This window comes from Hoplias malabaricus, chromosome 3 (genome assembly GCF_029633855.1).
Source record: "Hoplias malabaricus isolate fHopMal1 chromosome 3, fHopMal1.hap1, whole genome shotgun sequence".
Taxonomy (NCBI): domain Eukaryota; kingdom Metazoa; phylum Chordata; class Actinopteri; order Characiformes; family Erythrinidae; genus Hoplias; species Hoplias malabaricus.
This window is the reverse complement of record NC_089802.1, coordinates 57923944-57937082: the sequence shown is the minus strand read 5'-3', so window position 1 is coordinate 57937082 and position 13139 is coordinate 57923944. Positions and strand designations below refer to the sequence as shown.

The following is a 13139-nucleotide window of genomic DNA, read 5'->3' as shown; positions in this document are numbered from 1 at the left end:
CTCTTGTCTGTGGCCTCCTGCCTACAACTGCAGCAAACCAGCACCAATATCTCACGTTATAGCAGGAACCACGAGTGCATTTTTGCTTAAATAATGCATCTTTAAATGCAGATAAACATAGGGGCATGGGCTCAAGAAGGCACTTTAACGCACACTGGAACACGGTTTTACACACATAACGAGCTTTTACGCACGGTATGAATTTTTACGCACGGAACGCGCTTTTACGCCCGAAATGCGCTTTTTCGCACAGAACACTCTCCTGTGCCGTTCCTCGTCTCTCAGCACAGATTCAAATCATAAACATTTTTTGGGCACTGGAAAATGTAATATAATTTTTGCTGGGATCCTCCAGTCCACTTCACAGATATACATCCGTAGAAGATGTATTTGACTGTGGTCAGCTGTTCTGGATTTTCTGATGCCCCTGATTCTAAAATATCAGCATTTACTTATGTAGACCCTTTCTATCCCTGTGTTAAACAGGATGATAACACTTTCTGTGAAGCACATATTTATCTTTTCAAATGTGGTTACAACCCTTTGTTAATGTTAATGTTTTGTAAGCATATCTGTTAACTCTAATAAAGCCTAATAAAACTCTTACAATGAGCTAAAATTAAATGTTTAATTAACTTAGACTCAAGTGGTTGAAATCTGATCAAAACCAGTACAAGCGTGTTCTGTTAACTGGTTAAACATCCTGTCCATTTGGCGCAGTCATTACCGATCTGAGGAGATGTGACTCAAACTATAGCTCACCGCTGCCATCTTGAGGTAAGTAACACCAACAACGGATTCTTACTGTATCTTTTTCTACATTGCCACAGTTGTAGACCCCTTTTGATCCATTGTTTGATTACATCACGTTCCAGGAAGCGTGAGGATGTGGGCCACATCTGTTAAATAAGATGCCCTGCATGGCCCACTCTTAATATTGCAATATTGTATGAATAATGGCTCACATGTTAACAATGCCCATTAGGCCACATGCTACAAAGCTGTTGTAAAAACAGTTTTAGTACGTTTCTCTAGAACAGAGGAAGACACTCCAAACACTGCTCAATGTTTATACAATAAGGTATCAGTCATACAGGTATATTTTAGTGTTATATATTTTTTAACTGGTTCCATGTATGCAGATTTAAGTAACTGTTTAGGAATCTGAAAGGAATTTGATTCTTCATTTAATGTAGTTCCACTTCAAAGAAGGGGCACTACTTCTTTTTTTAGATGCAGAATGACGAAGAGTATAACTGAACATCATTATATACAGTGGTAAAAACATAGTGTTTTGTTCACCGGCAGTGCAGGCCGGCTTTGTACAAAAAAGCGATGAGGCATGGCTTGTCTGATCAGTTTTTCTGTTGCCCATTTATTTGTGCAGCGCACGTTACGTACAGCTTCAGATTGAGAGGTGGGGGAGAGAAAGAGAGAACACAGAAAAGAAAATTTCACATTTTCAATAATACTGATACAGCAGACAGGCAAACACAGAGCTGTATCCAAACCACCTTCTCACAGAGGACAGGATTATTAGAACACCGCACATTCACTACTGTACACAGAGGTTAGCTTCAGAACAATGGGACAGCCTTAAGTTTAGAGAGAGTTCAGTCCACGAGGGAGAGAGGGGATGTATCATCCCAAAAAGGAAGGGTCCAATAGTCCATCCTTTAAAAATCAAAACACCATGTGCATTCACACAAGTCCTTAGCACTGAGGCATTTGGATGGAGAGACAAACTGGCTGAATATTTAGTAGAGAACTGGTGGACAGAAATATAAATATCAACAGCAGTCCAGTGGTTTAAGATGATATAACAAAATCGAGAACAGCAATGGGCATGTAGGTACTGTAAGTTAAAGCACATCGCTACTGTTAACTGTATTTCTATAGAGTCATTCAAGTGCAAATATACTGAGAGAGAAAGGGCAGATAAGTTTTGTGGCTATACAACACAGAGTTGTTTCCTCTGGCCTGTGTACCACTTACAGTCCTACACACACCACGCAAAGCAATCAAAATGATTCAGAGGTCGATTTTTCCATTTCATGAGGTTTGACACACTATCTGTCAGGAAAGATGACAATATTCAGACCTGTGTTAAAAGATATGTGACATCACATTAGAAGACACATATGGCAAAAAATAAAAATAAAAAAAGCAATGCAGCTAAAACATTATTTAACATCAGTCCGTCACATTCCCTGACGAGAGGAGAGGCAAAGCCTGCCAGCACTCGTTTATGAACAAGGAGGAAATGACTGTAATGTGGAGATGTATACACCCACACCTAGCACACCTGCATGCACATACACAGTACTTGCAAAAGTCAGACACCACCCTACATTTTTAAATTTTCCAGTAAAAACAGCATTTAAGCAATTCATAGAAGTTACTCACTGTCAGGAGATATTTTTTAGGAGATTACACAGTAGAAACATAAAATAAACATAAACAAAATCATCCCACTTTGAGAGCTTTTAATCTCAGTTTGATTACCCTGGTTAAAATAAAAAATACCAGCAGTTATAATATGAAAGTAAGAAAATCAATCTTCATTCTGGCTTCAGATCTGAACCAATCTGCAGGTGTTCTGTCCACCCTTCCACACTCACAATTTTTTTTTACTCGAAATTAAATAAGTTATGGTTGTCTCTGACTTATACACAGTACTTTACACTCTCTCTCTCTCTCTCTCTCTCTCACACACACACACACACACACACACGCACATGTAATAATAAAGAAGGAAAAAAACAACTGTGTATATGCAGTCCAAATCTGCAAATCAAAGATCTTTATCCTTTCACTGGAATGTATTTACCAATACTTAGAATAAAAAGATCACAATTCAAACTCTTTTTAGGAGACCCAGAATGTTAATTATACTATCTAACGGGACACCTATTCTGCTTGCTATAGATGAGTTTTCAAGTCAGTGAGAATAAGAGGTGTGAAAATATCCTGCAACATCCATATCACAATGTAAGAGACATTTTATTTAGATACTATCTTTTAAAATATTGCAGAACCTATATTATATATGCGTTATTATCCATTTTAAGAAATATTGCATACTTACTCTAGACAAATGGTTTGAAATAATATTCCGTTCATTTAAATGGATTCAGTAAATCTATTAAATTACACCATTCACCTCTTTAAGTGCCTGTAACCAGGCCAACCAGTTAGGACTAATCCATATTTACAAAGCCCTCACATGGAGGTCATATCCTATTGTCCCAATCTTAAAAACATTACCAAGAATGTCTAGAATCTTTCTATGATCGGATCGTTTATGGAAAAGGGCAAAAATATAATTGTATATAATTGTAAAACAAATGATTGATGTGTTTTGATTATCAGGCTAGTGATTTGATTTCAGTGATGGCAAAATCATTATTTCTTCCAACCATACACACTGTATTTTTTTAAATGGCAATCTGTTTCATGTGTTTAGTGTGCAGTGTAATATGGAAGCTTTTTATAACACAGCTGATTGTATTTGGGTCATTTCAGCACATATTAGCTAAGAGTAGCTTTTCCTTTTCCATTTATTGTTCAGCATTTATAGCAACTATAGATGTGTAAACAGAATATCATTGAATACAGTGCAGCACATTCCAGAGACACATACAGTACATCAGTACAGTCAGTATAAACTGGGAGGGGGCTCAATTGCTAGAATCTATTTCACATGTTCAGTTAAATGTTTTTATAGAGAGACAGCCAGCTTTCTGAAACCCAAAGAGAAGGTAACACAGTAGCATTACCCCTAGATGCATGAACGCTAGTCTTTCAATCTAGTTGTCCCAGAGTCTAAAATCCAAAGCACTCACTGCAGCCCTCTGTGGGAGTGTGTGGAAGTACTTTGAGCTCTAGTAAGCCTTTTCTGTTGTCATTTTTGCTATCTGCATTGACAACAATGCTAACATTTCCATTTGCTAACTCAAAGCCTCAAGGCTACACTCAGTAAGGCTACACTTAAATTTCCTAATCTTAAACTTAACCTGCTATTTGATCCATATCTTCAGCTAACACAGGTATTTGCAACATGAATGCCACTATTATTCAGTTGTTCAGGTGTCAAAATAAAAATGAAAACTCTGCACCAACTGCTGAATGTCTGCACCACAAAAGGATTGAGCTAGCTACAAAAACAGGGAGAAGAAACACTGTGTTTGATCCTTTAAAAATAGATATGTCAATTATACCATGCCCCCAAAAAACTTTGCTTTTTTATTTTTATATATATCAGCTAGACGAAAATGGCTGTTTTCTCAGACACATATTCAGCAGTAACAGAGTCATAAGTCCGGCACTCTGACACTGTATACATGAAGACTGTAGTGTCCAGAGTAAATGCAGCAGGTCCAGGATGAGGAGGATAGGTGCGAGGTGTGGGTTGAGTTGGGAATCACATGCTGACTTTTTATGTCATTAACAGATGACAAAAGGGGCTTTCCAAAGTTGCTTTATCCTGGAAGTCTCAGTACAGAGCTTTCTGTCCTTGGCTTTCAAATTCCGACCAGGCATCATTTAGTTCCATAAAAATCATCTTGGCATATTGTTCATAAGGTTCTCCAGTTGCCTGTGAATGGAGGGAAAGAAAAAAAAGATACACACATTTTCTATACTGGTACAGAAACCAAAATTTATTACGATAATTTATTATTGTAAAACAATATGGTCATTCCATTCATTTAGTGAGGACTCCCTCAATCACATGATACTCCCAAACTGGGACGGTGAAAGCTAGTACTTGCTTCCTTTGAAAAACGTCAAGACCTTTTGGAACTGATGCTAATACAAGATAAGAAGACAGACCAACATACTCCACATTGCCTCTCCATAAAGGGATACATGGCAAAATAACACACCAACTAGTAGACTTCACTCTACACTAAAATGATACTGAAACTTCTAATCACATCTCACTTTATACACATAATTCTGTTTTTTAATTCTAACTGAATCACATATATTATCAAATGGTCTCCCTTTCTTAAAGGACACAAACAGAGACCCTCTCACCTTGTCTGGATGGACCACCAGCACAGCCTTTCTATAGACCTTCTTAACTTGTTCAGGAGTGACCAGGTCAGCCATGCCCACTGGCTTCCATCGGGTTTCTCCCTCCCACAGCACTGTGTGCATGGTGGAGAGCAGAGCACGAATATTCCTCTCTTTTCCTTCAATCCAGTCCAAGATCTACCAAACACACACACACACATTCATCAACACACACACATACATACACTGGAAGTTAAACATGGCCAAACTCAAGGTCTAGTTACATTCTCAACCCCTGGGCTTTTACAGTAAAGACAGTGGTGGACAGTCATATTTAATGTAAGTGACAATTATACCCCATCCTGAATTAAAACTAAATCTTTCACAGTCTGTTTGGACTGAAAGAACTACAGTCAGGAAGTGCATGAAATCCTGGTCTGACCACAGGTCTTCACATTACTCCCTGACTTAATGATGTTTTTATTTGGCTTTGTTGCTGTTTTTTTCACCTTGAGTTTCTCTGGGTCCATCTCTTTTGCCATCTCCTCTTTCCTCATCTCTGCTATTGTCTTTGGGCCTTTCTTTTCCTTACTGCCTGTGAAGCCTTGCCCAGAGAGCAGGTCATCAAAGTTAGCATCTGTGGCCTTCGGCTTGGTTCCTGGAAAAAAAAGAAGAAACAAATATGTATTTTTAACATATTACATATTGTGCAAACACTCTGAGGACATTTTAACAAGCACTGTATTTTTTATATTTAGTAAAGAGTCAGTGCTTAAGTCTGTGATCATCCTTCATTTATTTCATTTTTAGTCACAAAAGCCAATCAGTACATAGTAGGCTGTTACAGAGAAGCTCTGGAGATGCTGAAGAAAAAAAAATCCCTGCAAATCTGAAAGCAGTTCTCCTAAAAAGAATGGAAACGTTAATACAATTTATTGTTTGGTTTGTTTTTGCTGATGAAGCTACTGTGATATTTTCTCTTAAACAAATATAATACATTAAATGTATAACTAGTACTTTATTTCTATTTTGGCTGGATATGAAATAAACAAAATTTAAATTCTGGTATTGGAACTGTGTTCTCTGTATGTAAAATATATTGCAAAGTGGTAATGTATCGTGTCTGATTATAAACCGATATTTTACCCAAAGAACATAACTGCCTGTTAGCCCGTGTCTGTCTAAACAAAGAGTCTTTAACCACTGACCCATGTTGGGTTGTGCTTTGCTGGCTCCTGCCCCAGGTGGAGCTCCACTCATGCTGGAGAAGCTGACATTGTAGTTGGGTCTGTTCTGTGGGGAGCTGTGTGGTATAGAGGATCCAGGGGCTTTGGGCTGGGTTTGTGGTTGCCACCCGCTCCCACCACTTGCGCCTCCTGGCTGCCATGAGGGGAAACCGGTGCCAGGCTGCCAGCCTCCACTAGCACTTGTGTGCTGGGGGGAGGGAGCAGGCCTTTGAGGGGAACCCATTGGAGGGAAGCCACCTCCCGTACCTGTTGGAGTGGTGGGCTTACTGGAAAATCCTGAGCCACCTATAAAAATGGGTGGGTGGGGAGAGATGCATATATATTAGCAGAGGTTTAAGCTAACAAAAGCAAAAGGTTTTTTCATGCTTATTAAAAAACCCTAATTTTATTGCTTTATATTTTTTACATTATTTGCAAAGTACAGCTATGCAGTGTTTATATTTCTTTCTTACTTGTATTAAATGTAACATGTATTCAAATAAACAATTAACGTCATATTTTATTTCTTTGTAAAAGTACCTTTTTTTAGTATTTTTTTAAATAACATTTTAAAATAAATATGTTTTAGAGACATATTAGCAAACATTTATCGGTTAGTTTGTGTCTGCAAACAGATGCTGCACATATTTGCCTACGTTTTCATTTTCTCCTCTTACCTCCCAGACTGGCTCCTAAGTTGCCCAGGTCAGCGAAGGGGTCGAGAGTGTTTGGTTTGGGCTGGTGAGTGGGAGTACTGTGAACAGAACTGGTAGGACTTGTACCAGCAGACTTACTGCCCATACTGAACCCTCCACCTGCTGAGATACACACAAAAAACACTAATGTATACCCATTCTCAGAGTAGATCATAAACATGTGTAAGACGTGCTACTTCAACACAAGTGCTTTGGTTCAATTTACTACTTTTGACCAGAACTGTGTAAATAGCACACATCATGGTGTGATTCAAGACGTTGCCAGCAGGTGTCCCACTTCAGTTTTGAACTCCAGTTTCACTTGCCTGGGGGGGCTGGTCTGTTCCAGTCCCATCCACCCATAGTATTTTGCTGCTGGATGTTAACGGTGGGTGTAGTCGGAGGCCCCGGAGAACTGCGGCCTGGTCAGGGGATTAACACAAGTTAGCTTCGCCAGCATTTATGACATCACTTCAGACTAAGACAACAAAGTGGTCTCTGGCAGGTCATTTCGAAATCACTTTGAGGTAAATAAGATCATCATTATATGAAATGTATAAGCTTCAGTAAGCTCTTTAAAGTGTGTAAATCCTTGAAGATAAGAAGATTTATGCAACAGCTGAAGGTCAAATGTCAGGTTTGTTTGATTTCCTATGTGAAAATACCTGAAAACCTCAACAGAAAATAGTTTGGCTATTGCTTCTGACATTCGACTCCACCTTTTCGTTCTAATACCCAGTGACCATTTTGTTAATCCAATGCAGTGTTCACATACAACAATAGATTTGTTCCTTACTCACAACCACAACTTTACATGCAAACTTGAGTAAGCACCAAAGAAAATTCAGACATTATCCTTGTGCCTGCAATAAGAACATTTCATCATTCACATCATGTTTACACTTCAAAAGTTCCGTTACAAAGCCACCACCACAATCCAGGACGACAAAGCTTTAAAAACGAATAACAGTTTCACTCTGTACACAGCAAACCAGTGCAAATGAAAGCTAGTCAAAAAGCACAATTAGGGCTTCACACTTAGAGGTGATTTACAGTCTGTAGTCCTTATCACGAAACAACATGGTGACTGTCATAGAAACAAGCTGCCCACACAAACACTGTGGCCACACACTGGGAGCTATGAGTGCAGCAGGCGTAAGCACATGCCTTACCCATGCCCATGTTCTGCATAGTGGGAGACGGAGATCGTGTGGCATGCAGGAAGGGGTCCGGCTGCCCCATATTACCTGGACCCAGGAATGCCCCCATCAAGTCTTGAGGCTTTGGGGCAGGTGCAGTCACCGGGGCTGACCCAAATGGGTCAAACGCTGCAGGAAAACACGGACATCTGGTTTTTATTTCTGAAAATGTGGATGGCTTTTAGCCACTATAACCATTATTTCATAAAAAGTAAATAATACAAATGCTTGGATACACAATATTACTTTGATATGACATTCAACGATGTCACCTCATTATTTGCAATGCAAGTGCCTTATTCCAAAGTTTTATTCCAAAGGAGCAAAATATTGTTAAATTATTTGTAGTATTAATGTTGAATATTGGCAAGTTATAATTAAAATATATAAAATATATAAAATATATAAATAAAAAACAAATATAAATAAAAACATAATAAAAAGATATGCAAATCACTGAAACCCTAGATATAATTGAAAATAGCACAAATACAATATTTCAGACAGTTGAAACTGATATATATATTTTTTAAATACACATCAGTTTTGAAGGATTCCAATCACATTTCCAAAACGTTATGAGAGGAGCTGTGTTGCATACCTCTTTTTTTTAAAACAAAACTTTGTAAACATTTGGGAACTGAAGAGACCAGTTGCTGTAGCTGAAAGTGAAATGGCCCATTACTGCTGGATTTCAGCTGCTCAACAATTTGTCTCTGTTATATTATTATTTGACTTGGCAGACCACAGGACAATTTTCCACTTCACCTCAGTCCATCTTAAATGAACATGGTCCAAGAGATAGTGGCAGCATTTTTGGATCCTCATACATATATGGTTATGTTTGTAATAATAGGGTTTTACCTTGCATTGGTGGATGCAGTGTTGAACTGCGTTCACAGACAATGGTTTAGTGAATGTTATTCCGAGCCCATGTGGTGATTTCTACAAAAATGTGTCTATATTTAATGTAGTGCCACATAAGGGCCTGAAGACCACAGCCATCAAATTTGGGTTTGTCCTTTGCATATAGAAATTTCTCCAGATTGTCTGAATATTTTAATGATATTATGTACTTCAGATGGCGATATTCCCAAGTTATTTGCTATATTATGATGAGAAATGTGATTGCACTCCTCCCCACCTTTAATTCTGAAAGACTCTCTGAGGTGCTCTATTTCAACAAAATCATGTCACTGACCTGTTGTAAAATAATCCTTTTTTTTTTTAACAGCATTACAGTTTCACCAGTCATTTGTTGCTCCATCCCAAATTTTCTGAAGCATGCTACTGGCATCAAATTCAAAATAGGCATATGTTTAAAAAAAAAAAACAAAGTTTAATGCCAGTTTTTGTTTCTTTTTTATTTATTTATTTATTTTTACATTTTGCACAGTGTCCCAACTGTTAAAATGATCTTGTAATACTGAGGATCCAATCATATTCTATGGAAATTGTTTGGAATTTTTTTCTTTACAATAGGAATGCAATAATGTTCTGTATGAGCTATCAGTCCAAGCAGAGGTTTGTTTTATTCAAGTGGTGGCTTCAAAATCTCAGTCTTCTACATACTACTTTGACCAGGAATTTGAAATATTTTGGGCAGAGGTTGTATTTTGCATTTTGAGTTTTTGTAACATGCAAGAGATATGGACACTTACTGCCTGCAGATCGAGGTGAGGGGCAAGGTGATGATGAAGGGACAGATCTCCTTGGGGTGGAATGAGCGGAACCAGGCCCACTCGCAGGCTGTGGAGGTGGAGCTCCAAACAAATCTCCCAGAAGGTCGGTGGTGGCGGAAGTTGTGGGGGGCTGTGGAGAAGTTGGAGGAGGTTGAACATCACCTCCAGCCAGACCCAGCAGGTCCACGTCCTCAGGAGGTGGTTGAGCAGGAGCAGCTTGAGGCTCCGCTTTCTTAGCTGCTTTGGCTTTCTCACTGCTGGCGTTGCTCTGCTGGCTGGAGAGGGACAGCATCTCATCGTCTGAGGGCTCACTCTCTTCATGTGGGCCCAGTCGGCCCCCTGGGCCCACATGTCCCTGGACAGGATCTAAGGAATGTACCAAAGAAAAGGTTTAAGTTCACAGAAATAAAATCAGGGAGTTAAAGCAGTAGCTATTCATTCAAAAGTTATTAGAAACTATTGTTGCTTTTCCACAGCATGAGTCCGGTTCTACTCGAATCGGCATGGCTCGGCTTGCTTAAAGCTTGCCACTTTTCCACTAGCACAGCTCCCCCACAAAATGGACATGGTGACAGCGCAGTACCCCATCTCTAACGGGAATTGTGGGCTTTGAAAACAACAACGACAGCAGTACATCTAGGTGCGCTTTATTCATAGTGTATTTGTGTGTTGTTTTTGTTTTTTGAACTAAACACGGCTCTGCACCCCAGTTTCCTTTATTTTCGCTGGAAATATTCATTGGCCATCAGCCCAAGGAGCATTTAAACCTCTTCAAAACACCATGAGGGAAAATTATGAGCTACCGTTGTCAGTCTGATAAAAATAAATGTGAATTCTGCTGTAACTTAAGAGAATTTACAAGTGGCGTGCTGGGTCTAAATAAGCTCTGCATTTTGTGGTGATAGACATGTCCTTCTGGCCCATCAGCCCTCTGCAGGGTTTACATGGCACAGCTGGAACCCGGCGCAAGCAGGGAATGAAAAAGTACCTGGTTCGAGGGACCAGATTTGGCCAGTGGAATAGCTGAATTGAGTAGAGTCTTGTAGGTTCTATGCAGTGGAAAGTGCCATATCTGCATTTGACAACACTGCATCTGTCTAAGGCTTGTTGATAGCTATCCACTATACACAGAACAACCATAACATTATGACCACCTCTTTGTTTCTACACTCACTGTACATTATCTGAGTTCCACTGACCACACAACAGCACTTTGCAATTCTAAAATTACAGACCATAGTTTCCTTGTTGCTCTACCCATGTTGTTTGCCCAGATTCACCCTGTCCTTCATTGGTCAGGACCCCCACAGGACCATCATAGAGCAGGTATGATTTGGCTGGTGGATCAAATCCCAGGGCTCTGAAGCTTTCAAGAATGCTTGGAGTGAAAGTTTGGGGGTAGGGGGTGGGTTAGAGGGGTATTTTGGAGGGGTATATAGGGGGGTTGCTAATTCAGGACAGCTGTAGGAGCGCAGAGTATTGTCGTTTATTTTTTAGCAATGATGTGAAGAAGATGATGAAGAAAATTCTCTGCCTACTCCTACTCCTACTCCTACTCGTCCTGAGTGATAAATGAAACTTTATTACACAAAAGACCAGCGTCTAACAAGCTTCCTATAGAGCTTGGAGAGAGTTGACCTTTCTCTTTCTCTCTCTTGTGACACTCAGACCCACACGTAATATACCTTTAAAGTCCCCACTTCTGGAACTAATTAACTAGTTCCCAGAAACAGTACGGCATTGATGCGTGACACACACTTAGTAACCCATGCACATTTCCATGTACCATATATACATGACACATTTCGAATTACAAGGCACTTCAGTAGGATTCAATACTTTGCGGCGAAGTTAATCATTTCTCAGTTTAAGAAATGCCATGTGTGGCGTGTGAACTTGTTGAAAGCTCAATGAGTGAGACTTGAGAGCCCTGCTGCAGTAACACTGATGATGTAGTAGTGTGTAAGTGGGTGTTGCTCTGGTACGAGTGGAGCAGACACAGCAGTTTATCTTTTTTGACTGAGCTGTTCCTTTTAAGATTTCAGATGTTCTATTTCTGCTAGGAAGAGTTAAGGAGTGAAATAGAAGGTTTAAGTGTGAAAGAATTTTATTGTCCACAAACTGCCTAAAATAAACAGCTAGATTAAAAACTATTTTATACTCATCGAATTTTACTAAGGACTTATTGGTAACTATTCACTAAGTATTCACTATCCACTATTTACCCGTACAATATCTAACAATAACTAGTGGTTTTCACTAGTCATCTGCAATAAGTCTTACCTTCCAGGTCCAAGCCTTCCATTTCATCTTAGGCAAGAGTAAAAATGAAATTAAAATACAGTCACAGCTTAAAGGGATTCGGCACCAAGTGTAGACTACTACACTCTAGTCATGCATGACTAGACAAAAAATGCTTTTATCTGTGTGTGTGTGTGTGTGTGTGTGTGTGCATGTGTGTATGTTACCTGCAATAGCAAGTGCATCCTTGTGTTCCTGGTGGCAGGAGAAGAGCACATTTGGGCTCAGGTCTTTGGTGGGGAACTGTTCCCATGGTGGGGTCAGATCCTTTTGTTTCTCTGTGTTCTCCACCTCAATGTCCACCAGCACATGGAAGAGCTGTGGATACTTTTCTGGAGAATCACAGGCATCCAAGTCTGACCTGCGCAAATATTTCATTTCTTTAGTCAAAATCAAAAAGTAAAAATATTAAATAATTTGGTTAAAATATTTACTTCTGGGTACCTTTAGACATCCTTTTACTGTTGTTATATAAAACATTTTTGGCCTAAAACATCATTTTTGGCATTTTCAGCAGTGGAAATACCACATCGGTCACTTTGTTTTGGATAAACATTGTGAGAAATGGATTCAATTTCTCCTTAAAACCTGCATGGGACTTACTTCATAAATTTTAAGACTGTGATGCCAGGGGCAATAAAGCCTGTATGGAACTGAATCTGGAATATTTGTGTGTTTGTCACCTGCAAAAAAAAACAAAAGAATTTCATTAAACATGTTTTAGTATCAGTGTGATCAAATTTATTGGAGTTTTGATTAGGCTGGAAAGTAATACAACGTTGTCAAGGCAACAGTCCCCCTATCAATCAGTTTATGAACTTAAAACAGAAACTAACATCATGCAACCCCTACCTTGGCCTGTAGCGCATGGGAGCGCATGTGGTAGACGGAAATCACCACATCTCCTTGGACGCTGACGCCTAGAGAAAAGAGCACCTTTCCCTCCTGTACTCTGTACTCCCTAGGAGGTGACAGAGAAAATACAAGACGTTTATGTCCATGTAAAATATCAATCCT

General features: G+C 39.3%; 1 protein-coding gene across 5 annotated transcripts in view; it reads right to left on the bottom strand.

Annotated features, from left to right (window-relative positions):
- Window positions 1-1355: 1355 nt before the first annotated feature.
- The window catches only part of dnajc6 (DnaJ (Hsp40) homolog, subfamily C, member 6), a 30332-nt gene continuing 18548 nt past the window's right edge, over window positions 1356-13139 (bottom strand). For 2 of the 5 annotated variants that reach the window (XM_066666522.1, XM_066666523.1), the window contains exons 8-18: window positions 12975-13083; window positions 12726-12805; window positions 12290-12483; window positions 9801-10187; window positions 8113-8268; window positions 7267-7362; window positions 6923-7060; window positions 6228-6551; window positions 5529-5677; window positions 5041-5217; window positions 1356-4597 (exon numbers count right to left, since the gene is read on the bottom strand). In XM_066666522.1, coding sequence (XP_066522619.1) covers window positions 4496-4597; window positions 5041-5217; window positions 5529-5677; window positions 6228-6551; window positions 6923-7060; window positions 7267-7362; window positions 8113-8268; window positions 9801-10187; window positions 12290-12483; window positions 12726-12805; window positions 12975-13083 — 1912 coding nt within the window. In that variant the 3' untranslated portion in view covers window positions 1356-4495. Of the gene's footprint in view, window positions 4598-5040; window positions 5218-5528; window positions 5678-6227; window positions 6552-6922; window positions 7064-7266; window positions 7363-8112; window positions 8269-9800; window positions 10188-12289; window positions 12484-12725; window positions 12806-12974; window positions 13084-13139 lie in introns of all 5 variants that reach the window. The other 3 variants (XM_066666521.1, XM_066666524.1, XM_066666525.1) reach the window with 3 other exon arrangements.